Below are 23,655 nucleotides of genomic sequence, written 5' to 3' on the forward strand. Positions count from 1 at the left end.
TCACAAACATTCACTTACCTTTTGGTTTAGGCTCGTCCTCTTCCTCCGCTTGCTCCCCCCCGAGTGTGCGTGGAGCGTAGTCCATGAGGCTCTGGACCACATGGGTCCCGACCAGAGCGAGCCGACCGAATGCCCGATGCTCCACCACGAACAACATGAGAGGAGGGTGGAGGTAGGCCTGCTCTGGCAGCTCCTGAAACAGGAAAACAGGAAATAGAAGATTAGGGGTCTAGGGTCATGTTTAGATGAGTTTATGGTTAGTAAAGGTGGTCGGGAAGCGAGTCTCACGATAGTTTTTGTAAGTTTCTGCAAATCTTGTATTACCATCTAGACACAACAGGTGTTCAGATAGCGTAAATGAGCAAAAACAAGCAAAAACTCAAGTGAGACACGCTTCCTGATGACCATCCAACCTTAAGGTCTACCTGAACCTTAACCATCTTGTGAGACTTTTGCAAATCTTGGGTTACCATCTAGATACGACCATGTCTCTACTCCATATGCATGCAATGGATACACCAGTGTTGTGTGTTTCTGTAAGCCAGATCTGTGAACCTTAGCACTAGTAGCCATAACCAGCACTATGACTGACCACGTCGATATAACGGACCAGCTCTCTAAAGTTGGAGTGAGTGTTGTAGCTTTCGATCTCTTCAGACTCCAGCTGGCGTCCGCCACACTCCACCCTCACCAGGGGGCGCTCCACCTCAAACAGCTGAACCCGCTTCAGCTCTCGCAGACCCCAGAACAGCACCTGAGCAGACAGACACACGTGTAGGACTCAGTTACTTCACAGATTCTAAAGCCCAATTTACCAAAAACACCTGAACACAAGTCAACAGACAGTGTGTGTTTGTGTATGAGAGAGAGACCTCGATCCTGAAGGTCTTCAGAACAGGTCTGACTCCCTCAGGGATGATATAATATTTCTGCTCCTCCAGGTAGGCCAGCTCATGAGGGTCCACACTGCTGGGGAGACAGGGCTGCAGGGGGTGATACAATTTTCCAGTTCAGTATCTGGAAATAATTCATGCATACTTCTTTTTCTGTGTTCCTGTTAAATGTGTTGATAAAAACTCTTTTGGTAGTTTTGACCATAATTTCTGACAGTAGTTGTAGAAGTCGGACAAGTCAAGAAACACAAGCAGTCAGGCAATCAAACTAGCTGGAAACAATCACTTTATTCAGATGATCCAACAACTTTATTTTTAAGTCATACTGAAAGTGAGTGCACTTGAAATGTTTGTAATAATCTCTTAATGCACAAATCTGTCCAAACATCCTGCAGTGTCTTGCGTTTCAATACGTTCATTTGGCAGGCTCTCTGGTCCGAAGGGACTGACAGTTAGTGCATTCAACTGCATTCATTTCTTTAAAAATTGGAAGTGCGAGGTTGCCGGTGGCACAGTGGTTAGAGCAGTCACCCCATGTAAAGAGGCTGAAGGTCCTCGAGGCAGCGGCTGCAGGTTCGACACCAATCTGCGGCTCTTTGCTGCATGTCTCCCCCTCTCTCTCTGTCTCTCACCCCATTTCCTGTCCTATATAATAAAGGCTTGTAAGACTGCCAAAAAAATAATCTTTAAAATAATAATAATAATAATTGGAAGTGCATCCCTCCTAGCAAACATCTAAAGGCCCAATCATATCAGTATTTAGAATGGCCCAATTTTACAACTGACCCCAAATAAATCCTCTTAATAGTAGGTTTGATTATGGGGGCAAAGTAAACTTCCTGTCCTCAGTGCTGCCTTCAATTAGTCGACCTCTTCATTGAGAGGCTTTAAATGTGGGTTGGCCTGTCGGGAACAGTCCTAGACTATATTTAATATGGTGTGCCACAAGATTCAGTTTTCGGCCCATACTTTTCCATCTGTACAAGCTGCTATTAAGTTCTATCATCATCGTGTCCTCAGCATAGAAGTGATAGGAGAAACCATGTGAGTGTACGACCTTGTGTAGCAGAAGAAGAGGGAATTACAAACAATACCATTATCACTGATGTAAATAATGGACCATGAAGAGGTACAAACAGACAGATATTGATTGATTGAGGTATCACCTCTCCAAACCCAGAGTAGTCCAGCTCAATGAGCTCGAAGGCAGCCAACAGCTCGCCAGCGGTGGCCCTGCCCATGCTGATGTCAAAGAAACGGAGGTAGGGCTTCTTGTAGTACTGCTCCACAGATTTAAACTCTGGCTCGGCAAAAGCCCGTCCCAGCTGCCTCATACCGCCCTACACACACACACGCACGCACGCACGTATGCACGCACGTATGCACGCACGCACGCACACACACACACACACACACACACACACACACACAGGCTATTATAACATCTCTTCCTGAATTTAGCAGCAGAGTGTGTGAAGATAAGAATAGTAGGAACGTCAGCGTTACCATGGCGTTGTGATCATAGATGTTTATGGTGATGAGGGGCGGGTCTTGTTCCAGCTCCTCCCTTGTTCCCTCTAATAGAACTCTGTCAAACAACAAACACTCACACCAGGCTGGAGAAAGAGACTCATACAACACCTGAACACACACACACACACACACACACACACACACACACACACACACACACACACACACACACACACACACACACACACACACACACACACACACACACACACACACACACACACACACACGCACACGCACACACACACACACACACAGAATATTGGTGTGTTCCAGATGAACTGAGAAGTTCCCAGTCAAAAATGACTCGGAGGGTTGGAGAACCCCGACATCACAATACAACATGGCTGCTCCAAGCATCAACAGTACTGAAAACTGTCATAATATATTGTTTATTAGCACTTCTGTTGTAACGGTTGAAGCAGACAGGTGGACCAAGGTGCAGAGACAGCACAGTAAGGAAACGAGAAAATAACAAATAAACTCTTTATTTCTAAAACAGGGAATACAAACTAAGAAGAACTGGGGAATTACAGGCAGAATTCAAGGATAAAATAAAGCTTCAACAACAGGGAAATTGACAATTGACAAAATGAGGAAAAGAAGGAGGAATCAAATGGTATTGCTAACAATGGCTAGAGTCCATCCCACTAATGGTTCTCTGACTTTGTAACTGCAGTCAACTCGTGTGTGTGTGTGTGTGTGTGTGTGTGAGAGACGTCATGCCTAGCAGTTCAGTTTACTGATCATGTTTGGTTCTACATGTGAAAACAGTTTTTTAATATTTTCTGTGGGCTTTGAGACTACACATTTATAACAGAAAAACCTGTGTTCAAACTGGCTTTGTCCAGTTTTAAAGGGTGATCGTTATTAGGAATAGGAAAGTCAAGATATTTCAGCCCCTGATGAATAGATTTTGACCATTTGTTGTGGAAGTGAGAGACTGAATCACTGGAATGCTGGTATAAATGAACTCATCACTTGTGCACATGCGCGAAAGCTGCACACTTCCTGTTACTGCTCCAGCCTTTGAGTTCGCTTCGCTTTTTTTTTTGTTTCTTCACCCTAACTTCTGTGAAGTTCTGCCCTCTACAATGAGGTTACTTTCAATTGTTTTCCTGTTTCTTTTCATGTTGTTTTTATTAATGACGCTTCCACCGGGACACGATGTCTTTGTTTACTCCAGAGAACATCTGATCGCCCTAATGTTGACCGGCATAGCGACCAGACCAGCTGATACTCCACCCGAACTCTGAAGAAAAAAAAAACACTGGGGATGCAGAGGTGGGAGGCAACGTCGGGGAAATAGAGGAGGGTCGAGACGGGACGGGCTTATGGAGAGGAGAAGATTTAAGCCGTGTCTCCCCTCTGTTGTTATGGGAAATGTACAGTCCCTGTACAACAAAATGGATGAACTTACGGCGCTAACGCAGAGCCACCCGGAGTGCCGTGAGTGCAGTCTGATGTGTTTCACAGAGACATGGCTGCACAGGGACGTTACGGACCAGAACGTCTCCGTTGATGGCTTCCACACCATTCGGGCTGACAGGGACTGCACCGAGAGCGGTAAGAGCTGCATTCATACCGTCTGCCCAGACGGATCCCACATGTCATCACTGTTGTTCTGTACATCCCTCCTGCTCCAAACCCGACATCTGCCAGCAGCATCATACACACCACCATCTCCAGACTCCAGACTCAACACCCCAGTGCCCTCATCATCATCATGACGGGAGACTTAAACCACGTCACCTTGAATAGAGTTCTGCCGACCTCTCAACAATACGTGAGCTGTCCTACCAAAAAGGAGAGGACTCTGGACCAGATGTATGCTAACATTAAGGATGCATACATCTCCTCTTCTCTCCCCCCTCTGGGCAGGTCAGATCATAACCTGGTTCAGCTCAAACCCTGCTATGTTCCTCTGGTGAAAAAGAAGCCTACGACCACAAGGTCTGTGAGGAGGTGGTCTGAGGAGGCTTATGAGACACTGCAGGGCTGCTTTGAAGTGACTGACTGGCCTGCACTTTGTGACTTGCATAGGGAGGACATCGATGGGCTCACTGAGTGCATCACGGACTACATAAATTTTTGTGTGGACTAAAATGTCCCAGCTCGGACTCTAACCTGCTCCACTACAGTTCTCTTACCAGCCCCACCTTGGAGTTGAGGACTGCATCCCCTACCTGCTTAACAGAGTCTACAGTCATCTGGACAAGGCTGCGAGCACTGTGAGAGTCATGTTCTTTGACTTCTCCAGTTTATCTAACACCATCCGTCTGGCTCTACTTGGTGAGAAGATGGCTATGATGCAGGTGGAGGCCCCCATCGTGTCCTGGATTGTGGATTATCTGATGGGCAGACCACAAAATGTACGCCTACAGAACTGTGTGTCTGACAGGGTGGTCAGCAACACTGGGGCCCCACAGGGGACTGTCCTCTCTCCCTTTCTCTTCACCCTCTTCACCTCAGACTTCAACTATTGCACTATTGCATTACTGAGTCCTGCCACCTTAAGAATTTTTCTGATGACTCAGCAATAGTTGGCAGCATCGGAAAGGGGGATAAAAATGATCACAGGACTGTCGTGGGCAACTTTGTCACTTGGAGTGAGTTGAATCATCTGCAGCTCAATGTGACTAAAACAAAGGAGCTCGTGGTGGATCTGAGGAGGGTGAAAACACCTGTGACCCCTATCTCCATCCAGGGGGTCCCTGTGGACACTGTAGAGGAGTATAAGTACCTGGGGGTGTACCTAAATATATAAGTTGAACTGGACTAGAAACGCAGAGACTCTCTACAAAAAGGGCCAGTCGACTCTTCTTCCTGAGGAGGCTGAGGTCCTTTAATATCTGGCGGACGATGCTGAGGATGTTTTATGAGTCTGGTGTTGTGGCCAGTGCAATCCTCTTCACTGTCACATGCTGGGGCAGTGGGCTGAAGGTCGCAGACACCAACAGACTGAACAAACTGATCAGGAGGGCTGGTGATGTCGTGTGGGAGGAGCTGTACACCCTGACGACAGTGCCAGAGAGGAGGATGCTGTCCAGGCTTCAGTCTGTCCTGGACAATGTCTCCCACCCTCTCTGTGACACACTGGCCCTGCAGAGGAGCACCTTCAGCAGAAGACTCCTTGCACCCAGATGCACCACAGAGCGCCACAGGAAATCTTTCCTGCCTTTGGTCATTAAACTATACAACGCATCCCTAGGAGAGTCTGTCACCCCCTCTCTGTAATACTGACTCAATCTTAAACAATCTGTTCTTTGCACATTTTTACGGTACTTTTGATCTGTATATTACTATTGTAAATTTGATATTTTACATATATATAGTTATATACTGTATATATACTGTTTTATATTTCTGTTTTTACAAATATATGTTATCTGTATAATATTGTTGTTGTTGTTAAATATGTTGTTTGTATAGCTGGAGTTTGCAACAAAAACAATTTCCCCCTGGGATTATTAAAGTATTTCTGATTCTGATTCTGATGCTGATTTTATGGTCACAGATCATTCCTTCTTTCTAAGTGGCTGTCTTATAAAAAACAAGCAAAATTTTAATGTAAAAGAGCCAAAAAATGTTGTTATGTGACATGATACTAAACACTGAAGACTTCAGACTGTTTATCAGCAATCACAGTTTTATTTTTGAAAGACGGATTTGTTCTAATGATTTCTTAGGGCAGGTTGAAGCATGTGAATTAGTCAGAATTTGACCTCTTTCATTGAACGAACAATTACAATCTTTTCACTAGCGGGACAGTTGTACCTACCCTGGTAACTTGGCACTGTGTAGAGAAGAGGACCTTGGCGAAAGGATCTGACAGGCCGTTATCATCAGCAGCCATCAGTCCACGCGCCTGGTACATGTGACATCGTAGCTGGAAGTACCTGCTGTCTGCAGAGAGAAGGAGAGAGAAAGACAAGTCTACCTTCACCTGACCAGGACAGACAGACTGCTCTTGAGTCCAGCCAAAGCTTCATAATTGACATTTCAAAATCAAACTAATTGCTGGCCTTTTATTTTGAAGGACAAACTTCTTCATTCATTCTAACAACAGACCAGAAGTCCTGAGCAATTATCCTGGGCAAAAGCCACTCCCCCCACTAGCTCACCCTGGCAGGACAGACTAACAGGAAGCCTCCTCTTTCCCGTAGTGACCATCCTGCTATATTCCTCTTCGTCTTCATCATACATCGGCAGAAACTCCTCCGGCAAGCAGGTGGTGACCTCTTTACTGTACTTGGCCAGACCGAGCCACAGGTAGACCTCCAGCTTCACAAAGATCTCGCTTGCTGAACCTCCTGGAGACTGAACAGACAAAGAGACGATTTTAGAGACGTAACGAACAGCGTCATTGAAGAGTTTAGTGACGGACACCAGTGTTTGAACAGTTGCCTTCATGTAGAGAGTGGTGACTTTGCCACAGTCCCGCCCCCTCTGCTCTTCCACCAACGAGAAGTGGATGGAGTGTGCAGGGATCCTGACGTAAGCCAATCGCTTCCTTCCACTCAGCAACCATAAAAATGCATCCGGGATGGTAGTCTGGGGCTGGAGAGAGGGCGGTGTGGGGGAGGGTGTGTCAGATCTCAGACAAACTGAACATACTGCAACCTTTGATGTCTTTGGGGTGACCTTTCTATGACCTCTGACCTCTTTAGCTAACAGGCGTAGTCTCCTTAAGATTTTCCTGCTATCCATCAATCGCTGTTTGGTCGTCCGCCTGGTGATCCTTCGCCTGGCCCTAACGGCTTGTCTGGCCAGAAGGACCTGGAGACAGGCAGACATTAAGTCAGACAGACAGACAGACAGACAGGCATACAGGGAGGTAACTAATAAGCAGGTATATGTTGGCAGGTAGAAAGGGAGATAAGTAAGAACAGACTCACCAAATTCTTCTTGATAAACTCCTTTCTGCATCTGTCCAGGTTGTTGGGACGAGACTGAGATCTCCTGTCTGCGAAAACACTAAACTGTCTGCAGAGAGACAGAACAAGACAAACAGGAGTAAGAGAAAGGCAGGAGTACAGACAGAGACACAAGGAAATAAAATCAAATCAAATGAAAATAAATGTATTGTAATCAAATTTTCAGAAGGAGGGACTGACTTGCAGGAGGCCACCAGCTCCAGCAGCACCTCCAACAAACGTTCCTTTGCATTACTCCTTGGCCTCCTTAAGAGACGTTCCACCCCGTCAAGACCAATCTCCTAAAAAGAGGAGTGGGGAGCAGAGCAGAGGATGAAATGGAACCACAGTTTGTATGCATTGTGTGCTACACTGTGTTATTTAAAGGAATTTAAGGATCACTTTTCTCTCACCAGCCTATCGGCTGTCTTGCTGAGCCAGTTCGCCTGATAGAGACGAAAGCTGTGATCCTCAAATTGACTCCAGATAAACAGACATGGCTTCTGTTTTCCAGAGGGAGGTTGGAGAGGAATACACTGGAACGACCTGAGAGACAGAAAGACAGACAGACACACAGACAGAAAGTGGGTAGTGTTGTTGGAGTAGTTATGTAGAAGTCACTCCTCCAAGAATCACCACCCTTTGCTAAACAGACTACATTCATGGGGTTTTAATGGGTTTCTCAAGGGCTCTTCAGCAAGGGATCAAAGCACCAGAACACATTTGGGTACGATCTGTGTCAGGTGAGAGGTTGGACTAAGAGCAGTTCAAGAACATCTATGAATTAGGATCCTCGGGACAAAGTGTCTGGATTCAGAATGCTGGGGTTACCTTATGGAATCTGGCCTAGGAGCTCCCCTTCCTTCTCCTAGAGTGTGAAAGAGGATCCCCTTAGAGGTGGGAGACAAGTACACAGAGTGGGTAATATTCTATACTTCCATTGTAGTGGCATCTTTCTACTCATCAGTGAAGAAAGCTGCTGAGATGAAGAACGGCAGAGAGGTATTGTGAGGCCAGAAAGGTTGCAGATTCGGTTGATGCAGAAGCAAAAGCTTAGGTTCAAGAAGGGGAAACAGGGCCTAGTTCTTGGGGGGACAGACCAGGAAGGAACACTTTCCCATTGTAAGAGGGCAGAGTTGGTGTTAAAATACATCTACTGATGCCTCTGGTCATATCCTCAGTGATGTTCCTGGAGTCATTGGAGGTTTCGGGTCTTTCAACATCATACCCCTCATCCAGGTGACCCAGTCGGGGTTGATCAGTCGCCGGCTTGTGACCAGATGGCAAACTAGCTACCATGCCTCCATGGTTCTCCTCTCTTGAGCCATAGCCATTTTGAGGCTCTCTCTGCCGCTTCGGTGGCTCTGCGGATGGCTCTCTTCCTTCTCTCTCCTTCGATGCCTAGAATGCTGAAGGCTCTGGTTAGAGAACGGGCCGCAAAACCTCTGCACCCCAACTCTATTGGGAGGCACCTAGTCTTCCATCCTGCCAGCTGGCAGTCACTGACCAGTCCTGCATACTTGGATAGCTTTCTCTCAAAGCTGTCTTCCAGGCGGTCTTCCCACGGGACTGTAGGCTCTAGCAGCACAAACTGCTTTGTGCTGTCCAGGCTCCAGTCTGTCCTGGACAATGTCTCCCACCCTCTCTGTGACACACTGGCCCTGCAGAGGAGCACCTTCAGCAGAAGACTCCTTGCACCCAGATGCACCACAGAGCGCCACAGGAAATCTTTCCTGCCTTTGGTCATTAAACTATACAACGCATCCCTAGGAGAGTCTGTCACCCCCTCTCTGTAATACTGACTCAATCTTAAACAATCTGTTCTTTGCACATTTTTACGGTACTTTTGATCTGTATATTACTATTGTAAATTTGATATTTTACATATATATAGTTATATACTGTATATATACTGTTTTATATTTCTGTTTTTACAAATATATGTTATCTGTATAATATTGTTGTTGTAGCTTTCTCTCAAAGCTGTCTTCCAGGCAGTCTTCCCACGGGACTGTAGGCTCCAGCAGCACGAACTGCTTTGTGGACTCAGACATCAGAACCAAGTCTGGCCGTAGGGTGGTGGCAGTGATGTGGCTGGGATACTTCAGCTGCTGCTCAAGATCCACGAGCAGTTGCCAGTCCCTAGTGGAGGTCAGGATGCCTGCTGGAGATCTTTTAGCTGGGGTCACTTGCTCCCCACCTCTGACACAGGCAATCATTTCCCTGGAGGGACGGAACTGCTTTGCCCACTCTAGTCCAGTGCTGATGGCTTCAGCAATGGCCTTAAGGACCTGGCCGTGCCTCCAGCAGTACCGTCCTTGTCCAAGTACCACAGTGCAGCAGCTGAGGATGTGCTCAAGGGTTCCTCGCTTCAAACACATTGGGCAAGCTGGTGCCTCTGCTAGGCCCCATGTGTGCAGGTTAGATGGGCTTGGGAGCACATCATAGACTGCTTGGATAAGGAATTTAATGCGCAGAGGCTCAGCTCTCCAGATCTCAGCCAGGTCACCTTCCTCTCAGCGGCATTCTCCCACCTTGTCCAAGCCCCCTGTTGTTTCATCCCAACAGCCTTAGTTGTTCTTGTCTCCTCCACTGCAGCTCTCACCTCCTCTTGAACCTGCTATCTTCTCGCTCTCCCACTGTTGTTCAGCTGTTGGGATGGAAAAGATCCCAGCCCTGCACGTCCTCGAGTGACCATTCCCACAAGGTTCCTGTGTTGCACCCTTGCCTCTGCCTCTTGGACAGCGTCCACCGCCCTCCACTTTCTGCCAGTCCTAACTTGGATCCCTGCTTGGGCCACCATTGGGTCACTTGAGGCCCTATACTGCACCACCTCTCTAGCTCTCGACACCTTGAACTCCTCCTCCAAGGGTTTAAAGGGCAGCTGCAATTTGTTGCCGCGCCCATAGAGGGCAATGCTACTAAGGCTCTTTGGTAGTCCTAGCCATCTCCGAAGGTGGCTGCTGACCTTCCTCTCCAAGTACTCAACTGTAGAGATTGGAACGGCGTAAACCAGGAGGGGCCACAGGATCCTGGGAAGAATGCCGTGTTGGTAGATCCAGGCTTTGAATTTTCCTGGCAGGCCAGATTTGTCCACAGCTTTCCGCCAGCCATCCAACTCAGTGCAAGTTGCCTGGATGGAAGTTGTGTCTCTCAGAGAGCTGTTGAAAACCTTGCCCGAGCTCTTGACTGGCTTCTCTGAGATTGATGGAATAGCTGTGCCTGCGATGCAAAACCGGAATTTGTCCTCCACCTTTCCTTTCCTCAGCACCATGGATCTTGATTTGGCAGGTTTAAATCGCATCCTGGCCCACTCAACCAGCTTTTCAAGGCCTTTCAGAATCCACTGGCAGCCTGATTCGGTGGTGACCGTGAGGTCATCCATAAATGCCCTGATAGGTGGCTGGAGTTTCCCGGAATTCATTTGAGGTCCTCTACACTCTGGCTCAGCAGACTTGGTGAGCATATTCATTGCCAAGGAGAAGAGTGTCACAGAGATGGTGCAGCCTGTGATGATGCCAATCTCCACCTTGTGCCAGCATGATGATGCTGCTCCTGATGAGACCCTCATCCTGAAGTTGCTGTAATAGTCAGCGATGAGGTCTCTACATCTGCTGGGGAAATGTTGTTTTAACAGAGTGAGCTGGACTAGTTGGTGCGGGATGGAGCCAAATGCGTTGGCCAGGTCTAGCCAGAGCACTGCCAGGTTGCCATTGTTCTCTCTTGCCTCCCGGATTAACTGTGTCACCACACCGGTATGTTCCAAACAGCCCGGCATTCCAGAAATGCCGCCCTTCCGGACCAATATGTCAATGTAGGTGTTCTTTGTCAGGTAGGTGCACAGTCGTCTGGAAATGGCACTGAAGAAGATCTTTGCCTCGATGCACAACAAAGAGATGATGCGGAACTGGTCTAGCTGGGTGGAATTTTCCTCCTTTGGGATCCATACCCCTTCTGCCACTTGCCATTGATCAGGAATTTTCCCTTTCCTCCAGAAGACTCGTAGGATTTTCCACAGACGTATTAGGAGCTTGGGGCAGTTCTTATACACCTTGTAAGAGGTGCCACTGACATGTCAAACTGAACTTCCGGTTCAGGGGGATCTATAAGGATGTTACACTCTCCCATCTCCTGATCTCTCTCTGGGTCACTGTACTTCTGTGCAAGATGTTGGAAGACCTAGAGGAAGTCTCATGGTGGCAAGGTGTATCCTGGGCAGTCCTGAAGACCTATCCCATCTGATCTTGCAATGTTTTGGGATCACCCAGAGGTAGCTGGATAAAGGGTGTTTCGGTGAAGGATGTCTATTTTCACCATCTTCTACCACCTTGCAGTCATAGAAATAGTGGAATATAGATGGATGGATTGTGTTGTAGATGTATGTGCAGTCGTTACCTACTTGGGTGCAGTGGTTACTTACTTGTCGTACTCGGTGGGCTGGGGTCTCGTGGCAGCAGTCACAGATCTTATCTCAGGTTCTGGACTGAGAACCTCCTCTCTGTCCAGCTCCTCTTCTGATTCCAGCAGACTCTGCCCCTCCTCATTTAGATCCTCCCTGCTTCTTCTCAGCTCCTCCCTGCTCCTTCTCAGATCATCCTTGCTCTGGCTCTTCTTGGATCTCCCAACCCCCACAGCCTTCCCGTAATTCCCTGCCAGAAACAGAACAGCTGATGGAGCTAAGGGGTTTGAAATTATAAATAAAAATACATCTGAGCCCCAGGTAGCCGAAGGAGTCTCAGAGGAGCCTTTAATCAAAATTAGCCCTTGTCCAAACCCTCAAAACTGAGCCAAAGTCAGCTCACATTTGGACCTCTAGTCCTGGAGAAGCATTGTCCGTGAACACTAGAGTTTCTTGCTCACAACAGTAGTCAGTTTGTCTCCCTAGCAATTTCTTTTCTTCTTTCCTTTCAACAGCCCACTGATGTTTTTTGAAATCTTGAATTAGTTTTAATGCAAGTAGATCTACAACAAGAATGGTCATGTATTCCTCTTCTAACTCATTTGATTTTGGATGATTTGCGTGTTTTTTGGTTTTCAAAATTTTTGTGTGAAACTGGTCGAATGTCCTGTGTTTAGGCCAAATGAGAAGCTGCAGCAGATGTTCAGTTTCTACAAACTGAGGTTGTGCTCTACATGATAATAAATTATGGAAAATCAATGAAAAGGGCCTTTCATTGTACAGATTAGAGATGAAACAAATTGTTGATTGATCGATTAGTCAATCTACAGAAATAAATCGAAAATTGTGCTGATTTTGAGCGATTCATCTTTTACATAATTTTGAAAGAAAATTTGTAATACATTCTTCAGTTCCAGCTTCTGGATTGTGAGAGCTTGCTACCTTCCTTTTTCTTATGTAATAGTTACTTGTAAGGGTGACCCCGGATAGTCGGCTATTCGACGATTCGCTCTGAGTAGCCTGATTCAACTGACAATCTCATAGTCGAATCGTCGTAAAATGCACAAAATGTAGTTATGAAACAATGGATTATTCCATTCTGGATCTGGCGGTGCTGAATGTCTGATTTTACATATAGATGCTTGGTTTCTCCCAATAAACCATGTTAAATAGCCTATTTGGGTATGAATAAAAAGCCTATTAATAAATACTGTTTTGCTAAAAATGTGAAAATGACTCCTGTGCTTTTAATCTATCTCCTTAGTGTGCAGGAATAAACCCCCTCCCCTCGTAGACTGAATTGTACTATCCAGGATCCGGCAGCTACAGAGCGCATCTGGGCTTTAAATCTATCTGGGTGCCAAATTAAACAATAGGCTGCTCGTGTTTAATCATCAGCATCATTTACTTTGAATATTTGTCCATTTGTTGTTTTTCATTATAGACGCTCAATCCGACACAGTCTGACACAGCGCTGGGAAAGCGAAACTGAAGTTCTAAATTTACCGTCAGCTTTTGTCAAAGAAAGAAAGAGACAAAACACATTTATGTAATAACAACAAAATACTTTGATTAAGATGCTCCTCTCAGAAATCAGAAATCACATCACTCAGTAACCCTCTGCCTGACACGTGTGACCACGCAGCGCTGGACTCACGTGCACCCGCCGCTGTCTGCTTCATGGCCATGGCTCACCAGCCCGGATCAGAGGGTTTTTTGTGAGCAAAAAAAACAAACTGAATCAACGATTAGTCGACTATAGGCAAAAGGAGTTTTTGTGTCTGGTTACTCTGCCCAGCGTCACAGGAAGACAACGGTAGATAAAACATTTGTATACTTGTTTCAATAGGAGATAAGGTGTTTTACAACCTCAAACCCTCCCCCTTTTCGTTCAACTGTGAGATAAAGGAACAGACAGAGGTGTCCTTTACTCTCTCTCTCGCACTCTGAAACTTTCTTCTGCACCTCTGCACCTCTTCGCACCTCTGACCCCCTCTGTTACTTCACCTCCTGCACTTATCTCTTCTACCCTCTTCTGCACTTCCTGCGTTTCGTTCCCTTTGTTCTTTTGTCTAACTTTGTTAACCCAAAGTTAGCAAGAGACGTTGTTTTCTTACTTAAGTATTTTCGTTTATCTATTTTTACCGCGCAATGTTATAAGTTTCTATGACACGTTTTTATTTTTCCTAGGTATAGTAAAACCCCTCGTGCCGTCTTTTCCTTTTGTCCGGTCGACAAATTGCATCAAACTCTAGTCCAGAACAGGTCAGAACATTTTTGTCAACCCACAAACAACAGCCAGTGGCAAGCCACCTGAAGAGTTGAATCCAAGTCGGTACAGGAGCAGACGAACCCCGCCAATCCAACCGTGCAGCTGACCCAGTCTACAAAACCAGAACTAAGGTCCGCCAAACACCGGGACGCGGACCTACGAACCTGCATCGGTACTGTAAGATGCCGGGGCGACTGTAATATCAACGGCAAAGTAAGGTTGGCCTTTTAATGCAACTCTTGGTTTAAACGTTGGTGACAGTTAAATTCTGATCAGAGTTCTGTTGCCGGCTAATTAGAACCAGTTTCAGTCCACCAGTAATATTATAAGCCAGCCCCGTAGGTCTGAATCACTCTGGTCTTAAGCTTTTTAACCACATTTAACCTTTTTTCACTTGTCTATTCAGTGTTGCACTGTCTTGTATCTCGTATCTAACTCTGTGACTGGATTCTAACCTGTACTAACACACTAACATCCTGACACTTATTCTTCTTTTACACTTTATTCTTGTTAATAGGTAAAATGTTTTTGTATAGTTGCACTGACGTTATTTGCTGCTCTGTGTGCCCTGAATTGCCCCCCGGGGAAAAATAATTTTTTTTGAATTGAATTGAATTCTCCTTGTTAGGTAGTCAAATAAATGTTTATAACTTACGTCATTGTGAGAGTCTTCCGTTCTGTACAGAAAGTTTGGTCACTGATAAAGGCTGTGGTACAAATTAACGCATTCAAGACGAGACTGATAAAATTTAAACCATCAATTACTTTAAACCTTCACTAAAGTTTAATAAATATCCTGTCTTATTTTGGTGTGGTGCCCTACTTCGAGGTAAAATAAATCCTAAATTTTAACGAGTCGAGTTAATTCATAATTAATTCAGCGACTAATATATTTTAGCCATAATAAAAGTAGGCTTACTCTCCTACAGTACTAATCAAGAAAGTAATCGGCAGCTGACTCTGTAATAAAAGTAATTGTTAGTTGCAGAGCTTGTACAGATATCCAGGACATTGAATACACAATTTACCTATGGAGAGTTCAAAGGTCACTGGTTTGGTTCCTACAGATGGGTCCATCATAGTTACTTCAAACAGAGACGCGAACAACAGAAAGTCCTCCCTTTGTCCCAGGTAGCCCTGAGGACAAAAAAAAGAAGAAAAATCAGAGAGCCGCGGGACATCACTCTCTCCGTCTTGTGGGGTGTAGTTCCGTCCTGGGTCCTCTTTTGTTTATAATAATTAATTTTAAAGAGTATTTCTTGTCACCGCTATGCAGATGATATTAAATCATATGTTAGGGAAGAGAGGCCAACATGTAAAGAAATAGGTGAAGTAAAAGAATAATAGTAAGAAGGGAACAGAAAGACTGGAAGAACCCCATGCAACATATTATTTGATTCTAAATAGTCAATTAAATTACAAATTAGATAAATGTTATTGGTGGAACTGACCTCAGGGAGTGGGTGAATCTCCTCAATCTCAACGGTAACAGCCTCTGGTACCTCAACTCCCGCCTCCCCTGACTCATCGGCCAAACCGCTAGCAGCCACAGATGCTACGGCAACAACAAGTAAACAAACCAATGAACAAACTGCAAATGCATGTGGAGGCCAACCAAGACATCTCAAAAAAGGCTTGTGGTCCAACCTATGCTAACAACACATCAGGCGCACACAACAGTTTCCCTCCTTCGCCCTACATATGGTCCTTGGAAATTTCTGACCAACTGAAAACCGTATGTGAATGAGTTTCCTTGTAACCTGTTCCTTGCTCATATTCTTCACTATACTTAAACCGTAACCCTAATTACCATTTTTCCGAGCCAGGATCGTAAGAAAACCCACCCCTGCTCTCAACAAATAACATATGTAGATGTAAACTCTGATTCAGACAGCTTTGTGAGTTGTTGAAAGGCTATAAGTTTCCTCCTGCTTCCAGTCTGTGTGCTAAGTTAGACTGAACATCTCTGTACTGGAAATTCAGAGATTAAATCAATATTTCTCCAGGATGTAGTCTACATCCACCCCTTTTCTCTGAACTCCTGCTTCTCCTCAGCAGATGGGCCGTAGATATTAAACATATATCTGTGAGACAGACCTTCTTTATTCTTCTCCTTCTTGCTGTTCCTCTTCTTCCTCAGTCCCAGCTTCCCAAGTGCTCCCTTCACCTTTAAGGACACACAAGCAAGAGTCACATAATTTTCAGTGTGGTGAGGGGAGATACGAAAAGTTGACATGAGAGAGTTGCTTAGATCAGATGAGTATCATAAAGGTCATGTAAGATTATACTATCGTGACTGCAGAGGCAACAACATCCTGAATCCAATGCGGCGGTTACATACTGCGGTGGTTACATACACTGCGATGTTACTCTCTTGAAAAACAGTAAGTAGGATAGACCTTTCCCATGGTGGCAGTGATTGCATCCGGGATGACGGCAGCAGGGGAGGAGTAAACTTCCACACAGAGAGCGAGGAGGATCCGACCACGGTAAAAGATTCCTTCACCTAGGCCCTGGTTCAAAGCCTGAAAAAGAGGGTTAGTCCCGTTCAGTTTGGATCTGTTTTGTTTAGTTTGTTTTGATCCTGCAGACATTTTAAAAATAGGTGGTGGATTAAAAAGAACTAGGGTTACAAATTACAAAATTATTGCATTAAATGTTGGGTTTGATTTGGTTGATTCTGGTTTACCTGGTGGACGTCTCCGAGGGTGGAGTTCTGTGGAGAACCGTACAGGTTCACCCAACATGGACCGAAGGTTGGGTTAAACCCTGCAGACAGACAGAAGCTCCCGTAAATCATTAAAAAAAAACTGGTATTTTGATAATGGCAGAGTTTGGCACAAAGAAGTAATTGCTGGTCTCTATTAATGGCTCATAATTTGATTCAGCTTAACATAGACAATGTGAAGTATCTTAGCAGGAGATGTTGAGTTAATTGATGGTAGCGTAACAGCAAAACACTGCAGAAGAGCAACAGGAATTAATTAGTGAACAAACAACATACAACAAATAGAACAGATCAAAATCAGGAAGTAGTCAAACAGAAATCAGAAGTCTCTGATATAAGCCGATGTACCATTAAAGTGAAGAAGTGTATGTGTAAACTGCAGGTTGTACCATTCCTGGTTGGGTCAGAAATCTGTTGCAGGTCCAGAAAGTGTGTTGCCAGGGCGATGTCTCCCATCTTGGCATCATCGAGGACCTGGACTCTGATTCGCTGAGCCAGAGGAGGAAACTGCTCGATGAAGGTGATTTCCTCGTTCCAAACTGGACAGCTGGTGGCGCTGGCGACTGACGTCTCCCCCTACAGCGAACACACAGTACAATTAAAAAATGTAACATCTGGAGACTCCTAGTTGTAGAAGACAGTTCACATTTTTTTCCAAAAACTTTGGAACCAGAGAAACTAAACAAGTAAGAAAAAGTCCCCTTTATGTATTCCTGTTTGTGCTTTCATCACATCTCAAGTTAATAAAGTCTGTTAAGACTTATGCAGTTATATTTAAGTAAAATTTTGAATGCAGAACTTTTACTCATAATTGAGTATTTGCGTGACCACCATTTTCGCGGTACCTGTTTAAGAAATTCTTTCCTTTTTTGCATGTCTCACAGCGCTTCCCCCTGTCTGACCTCTGACGCTCCCTCCTCCCCTGACCCTGTCAAAGAGGAACCTCCTACTAGCCAATTTGAGGGGGTGATCGACCTACCCCGAATTAGCTAGTAGGAGATTTCACTTTGGCAGGCAATCCAGTGCACTTTGCCTAGTTGGAGGTCCAAAACTTCGGATTTCCCATGGCACTCAAACGCAGCATGAGCAATGCAAATTAAAACAGAGTGACGGATGACAGGTAAGAATTGCTTTATTATAGTACAGGAACTACATTTAATTTTCAAGTTCCTCAAAAGGTTCTTGGTGCAGGCTGCTACCCCCTGGAGGAAATTTCTGGGTACCTGCTGTCCAGCGAAGGTAACCTGTACGTAGGGGTCAATGAAGACCGTCCTGTCAGTGACCTTTGACATCTTAGCCATCAGGCCCGCCTCCATGGTGGGCAGACCCTCAGCTCTGTAGATCCGCACACGAAAACGAGCCCACGGACGCTCAGAAGCCATACCACGAGGAAGCAGCAGGTTCCTACAAGGAAAAACACAGCATCAGGAGCCGTAGCCAATCGTACCAACTGTTCAAACTTAGCTAACATACGTTTTTACTAAAGTGTTATAACGTGTTGTTACTGACCTTTCTATGTCCACACTGGCTTCGGACAAGGAGGGCGATGGCAGACTGCCGATGCTCAGAGCATCTCCTTTCATGAGCACACTGAGGCTGGCCTTGACGTAACCTTTGATCCCCGACCTGGTGTCTGTTGGGTCGGTGAGAGGAGCCCACTTCTGATTGAAGCGGCGGTCTGGAGACGCAGAGAGGTTCAGAGGTCAGTGAGTAACTTTCAGTATTTTGATCAGAGCACTGCAGTGTGAGCAGCATACTGTTACCTGGCTGGTTGTACACGGTAGAAATGTCGATCTTAAAGGTTCCAATGTGGGTCATCAGGAAGGCCAGCGTCCGCCTGTGGAACACCTGAGAGGAGGTGATGTTTACAGGTGGTCACTTTGGCCACGCCCAGGTCTCTCATCATGGTAACAGCAGTAGAAACAGAAGTGGAAAAAAACTAGAACTGACCTTTATCTCTATGACTTTGTCAAAGAGGGTCTGTGGAGTCTCGTGAAACTCAAACTGGAAATTCTGAAAGAGGAGAGGAGGTAAACAGCTGAAGTGTATTCTACTGCATTGTACTCTACTGTACTGAAGTATATTCTACTGTGCTGTACTGTACTTTACTGAAGTGTATTCTACTGTATTGTACTCTACGTTCCTCTACTATACTGAAGTGTATTCTACTGTACTGTACTGAAGTGTATTCTACTGTACTGTACTGAAGTGTATTCTACTGTACTATACTGAAGTGTATTCTACTTTAGGATACTGTACTTTACTATACTGAAGTGTATTCTACTGTACTGTACTGTACTATACTATACTGAAGTGTATTCTACTGTACTCTACTCTACTGAAGTGTATTCTACTGTACTGATCTCTACTGTACTAAGGAAACAACTCTCAAGGCCTGCGGAGGGCAGAGTTCCACATGAGGAGGCGGATAGAGAGCCAGGAAAAGGGCAGCTTTCCTGGCCAATCCCTTCAAGTTGACCAAGCAGCTTTTTGGCCAAAGGAGGGCTGGCCGCCTCACTTGCTCGAAGGAGGAGATTAACAACCACCTCAAGGCTACACAACCGCTAGGCCCATGCGACGCACTGGAAACACCACCTGAGCCAACATCCGTCTTCAACTTAAAGGAACCGAGCCTAGGCGAAGTTGAGGAAGTGGTGAGAAGAGAAAGATCAAGTTCAGCACCAGGCCCAAGTGGCATGCCATATAAGGTGTATAAGAACGGCCCAAAGCTACTACACCGGCTTTGGAAGGCCCTGAAGGGGATTTGGAGGAGAGGGAAGATCGCTCAGCTATGGAGGTAAGCTGAGGGAGTGTACATACTGAATGAAGAGAAATCCGAGAACATCGACCATTTTTTCGTAATCTCGTAATCTCCTTGCTCAGTGTGGAGAGCAAAATCTTCTTCAGCATAGTTGCCAAGAGACTCTCCAACTTCCTGTTGAGCAATAAGAACATAGACACATCTGTACAGAAGGGAGGTATACCGGGAGTCCCCGGTTGCCTGGAACACACAGGAGTGGTAACCCAGCTCATCAGGGAGGCGAAAGAGGGCAGAGGTGATCTGGCTGTGCTGTGGCTGGACCTCACCAGTGCATATGGCTCTATTACCCACAAGCTGGTGGAGGTTGCACTAAAGAACCACCACACACCCCAGAAGGTGAAAGACCTCATCCTGGATTATTACAGCAAGTTCAAGAGAGTCTCATCTGGCCAACTGACATCAGACTGGCATCAGCTAGAAGTGGGCATTATCACTCCTGCTGTGATGCAGCATACTTGACACAAATCATAGAATTGCCAAAAAGACCTAATCTTAGACACCCTGAAAAATCATCACTCCTTAAATTGTTTATAAGTAAGCATAAGCACAAGTGCTCCAGAAAAATATAAAGCCACTGCTGTCTTTGCAAACGACATTAGTGATCACTGTTTAGTTGCTGCAGTTGGGCACATAAAACTACCTAATCAAAAGCCACGTATTATAACCAAAAGTAATTTTAAATCTTCTAATGAGCAAGCATTCTTGCTTGATCTTTATTTATGTGACTGGGCAAAAATAGTTGTGATGCCAGACCCTGAAACTGCCTTGTCTTATTTAAATAACTTTTCGTGGATATTACTAATAAGCATGCTCCTCTCACAAAACACAAGGTCAAAGGTCATGGCAATCCATAGTTCACTGATGAACATTCATGAGCGAAATCTTGCATGGGAAACTGCAAGAAAGTCCATCAGATTGGACACATTTCCAGTACCTGAGGAACAAGCCTGTGAATGTTCTCATTTGTCCAGGTCATCGTTATCCTGAGGAATAGATGTATTTCCTTAACTCGTAAACCTAAATCTGACTTTTTTTACCAAGGAAATGTCTGACATAAATAATCCTCCTAAGTTTTGGAAGGTTTTTATGTCTATGTCTTCTGGCATAAGTAACAATGTGTTTACACAGGCAATAAATTTAGAAAATGAAATTATTACAGACAAAACTAACATGCTAACTGCTCTAAATCAGTATTTTATCGACTCTGCATTGGAAAAGGAAATGCCACTAAAAACAACTCTAAACTCTTCAATCAATGAACAAAAGATGCACCTTGACTTTCATTTTGCTCCTATTGAAATAAGCGAGGTACGTGAGGCTCTAAAATGGATAAACACAAAGAAATCTGCTGGTCCGGATGGATTAGATCCTCATTTGTTACATCTCGCTGCTCAGATTATAGCAGAACCATTGGCACATATTTTTAACCTGACCATAGTAAACGGTAAAATACCTAAAGTCTGGAATTCTGCACATGTTGTCCCACTTCTGAAAGATGGTGATCGAACAAACAGACCTATATCTAAACTCTCAGTGCCTGCTAAGATTTTGGATTTTACTTATTAGTAATCAATTAAAGGAGTTTTTATCGAGTAATGGCATTCTAAATGACTTACAATCTGGTTTTAGAAAAAAACACAGTACTGTCACTGCTTCAATGAAGGTTTTAAATGATATTATAAATGAAATAGATGAGAAAGAGCATTGTGCTGCATTATTTTTAGACTTATCCAAAGCTTTTGACACAGTCGACCACTCTGTTCTGTTACAGAAGCTTGTTAACTTAGGGATGGCCTCTAAAACAGTTAAATGGTTTGAAAATTACTTGAGTGATAGTACGCAATGTGTCCAAGCTGACGGTTTATTTTCTGACTTCATGACCATACAAAATGGTGTCCCCCAAGGGTCCATTGCGGGACCTATTTTATTTTCTATCTATATTGATAATTTGTGTAATAATGTCACAAATACAAAATTTCATTTTTATGAAGATGACACCATGATTTATAGCTCTGCCTCATCTTTAGAAAGTGCAATTAAGGACTTTCAATCTGCCTTTAATGTAGTTCAGAAAAATCTTTGTGGATTGAGACTAGTATTAAATGTTGAATTAAAATGATCTGCTTCTCAAGACTTAAGACAGTTGTGTGTCAGACAAATGTAAAGAACTTACAGATTGTTACTCTCAATAATAAGGTGATTGAGAAAGTCTCAACCTATAAATATCTGGGGGTTTTCCTTGAGGAAAATCTGTCTTTTAAATACCATATTGAGTGTCTTACTAAAAAACTCAGGGTGAAGTTGGGTTTTTGTATAGAAAATAAATGTTCTTTTTCTTTTAGTGCTGGAAAAAAATCCTCCAAACCATTCTTTTATCTGTTAATTACTACGGTGATATTTTGTACATGCACGCAAATATGTCATCTTTAAAAATGCTGGATTCTGTGAACCATGCTGCTTTACGATTCATCTCTGATTCTGTTTTCCGAACACACCATTGTACTCTGCATGAGAAAGTTGGACTATCTTAATTATACACCCGTAGAATGGAGCATTGGTATTAGTTTCTCTATAAGGCTATCTCACATCAATTTCCATCCTATCCGTGTTCTCTACTGGCTCCTAGAAACACCAGAACCTGCACCACCCGCTCCAGCAGCCTTATTATGTTCAATGTTCCTCAAACCAACACTGTGTTTGGTGAAAACGCTTTTAAATATTTAGCAACCCTATCTGTGAATAAACTACAGAATAATTTCAAACTGGAATCCCTCATCGGCATGGACCATTTCAAAAGCAGGTTAAGGACTTTTTGAATACAATTTGCACATGTACTGTCTCTGAGCACTGATCTGCTTTTTTATTTATAATGCTGTTTTATTTAGTTGATTTATCATGTTAAATTGTGTGTCATGTTTAGTTGTGTGTTGTTTGATTTTAAATGCAAAACTTGTATGTTTATGCTGCTGTCTTGGCCAGGACTTCCTTGGAAAAGAGATTTTAAATCTCAATGGGAATATTCCTGGTTAAATAAAGGGTAATACAAAAATATTTTTAGAAATCACTGGTTGTACCATATCAGTGACCCTCTTCGCACTGGCGAGGAACATGCTGGCCAAGGGAGCTGAAAAAGAATGCAGAGGTCCACTCAGCAAGTCTGGAATAAGTCAACCACCCATCAGAGCCTTTATGGACGATCTCTTGGTGACAAAGACAGCGGTTCCAGGAGCTAGGTGGATCCTCCAAGGGTTGGAAAAGCCTGTAAAGAGTCTCTGGAAGGTCTTTAACTACAGCCTGAATGACAGAAACTCCATCAAGGCAACCAGTGCTGACATGGAGGGCTAGCTGAGGACAGTGGACAAGTCAGGGCTCCCCGGAAGATTCAAGGCCTGGAAATACCATCATGGAATCCTACCCAGAATCCTCTGACCTTTGCTCATCTACGCAGTTCCTATGATGGTGGTTGAAGGGTTCGAGCAAAGAGTGAGCAGCTATCTTCGCAGATGGCTGGGTCTACCACACAGCTTAAGTAGCATTGGGCTGTATGGGAACACAAACAAGCTCAGGCTCCCCTTCAGCTCTGTCAGGGAAGAGTTTATCCTGGCACGGGAACACCTGTAGTACTCAGGATCCGGGGCAGGAATTGTGGTGATAACAGGGAGGAAGTGGAGGGCAGCAGAAGCAGTCCAGAAAGCTGAAACTTGTCTGAAGAACAAGGATATCCTCGGTAGGGCGGCGCAAGGCAGAGCTGGACTTGGGAGCCTAACATCAACCAGGTACGAGTCTGCCAGTGGAAGGGAGAGGCAGAGGCTGGTGCAGGAGGAAGTGCGAGCTTCAGTTGAGGAAGGGCGAACCAGCAGAGCAGTGGACATGAAGCAGCAAGGTGCTTGGATGAAGTGGGATCAGGCGATGGAGCTGCGTATCACCTGGAAGAACATCTGGCAGTGGAACCCGCAGAGGATTACGTTTTTACTCCAAGGGGTCTACAATGTCCTCCCGAGCCCATCTAACCTGTGCAACTGGGGCAAGATAGAAACACCTGTGTGCCTCGTGTTCCATGACAGGGACACTGGAGCACATCCTGAGCAGCTGT

At 44.8% G+C, this 23,655-nt stretch overlaps 1 protein-coding gene across 1 annotated transcript in view; it reads right to left on the bottom strand.

The window, feature by feature from the left end:
- Positions 1–23,655, bottom strand: part of fer1l4 (fer-1 like family member 4) — a gene marked incomplete at both ends in the record, with an annotated part of 51,671 nt that overhangs the window by 19,025 nt on the left and 8,991 nt on the right. Inside the window, 22 exons of the mRNA XM_083939531.1 lie at positions 19–193; positions 593–754; positions 873–983; positions 2,060–2,233; positions 2,400–2,534; positions 6,208–6,332; positions 6,551–6,986; positions 7,089–7,205; positions 7,325–7,412; positions 7,544–7,644; positions 7,756–7,888; positions 11,763–11,991; positions 15,042–15,150; positions 15,465–15,568; positions 16,111–16,180; positions 16,413–16,538; positions 16,703–16,782; positions 17,131–17,317; positions 17,965–18,145; positions 18,251–18,419; positions 18,505–18,589; positions 18,692–18,754. Of these exons, the coding sequence (XP_083795657.1) occupies positions 19–193; positions 593–754; positions 873–983; positions 2,060–2,233; positions 2,400–2,534; positions 6,208–6,332; positions 6,551–6,986; positions 7,089–7,205; positions 7,325–7,412; positions 7,544–7,644; positions 7,756–7,888; positions 11,763–11,991; positions 15,042–15,150; positions 15,465–15,568; positions 16,111–16,180; positions 16,413–16,538; positions 16,703–16,782; positions 17,131–17,317; positions 17,965–18,145; positions 18,251–18,419; positions 18,505–18,589; positions 18,692–18,754 (3,160 nt within the window). The remainder of the gene's footprint in view (positions 1–18; positions 194–592; positions 755–872; positions 984–2,059; positions 2,234–2,399; positions 2,535–6,207; positions 6,333–6,550; positions 6,987–7,088; positions 7,206–7,324; positions 7,413–7,543; positions 7,645–7,755; positions 7,889–11,762; positions 11,992–15,041; positions 15,151–15,464; positions 15,569–16,110; positions 16,181–16,412; positions 16,539–16,702; positions 16,783–17,130; positions 17,318–17,964; positions 18,146–18,250; positions 18,420–18,504; positions 18,590–18,691; positions 18,755–23,655) is intronic.

This window comes from Echiichthys vipera, assembly GCF_963691815.1.
Source record: "Echiichthys vipera genome assembly, chromosome: X".
NCBI classification, from domain to species: domain Eukaryota; kingdom Metazoa; phylum Chordata; class Actinopteri; order Perciformes; family Trachinidae; genus Echiichthys; species Echiichthys vipera.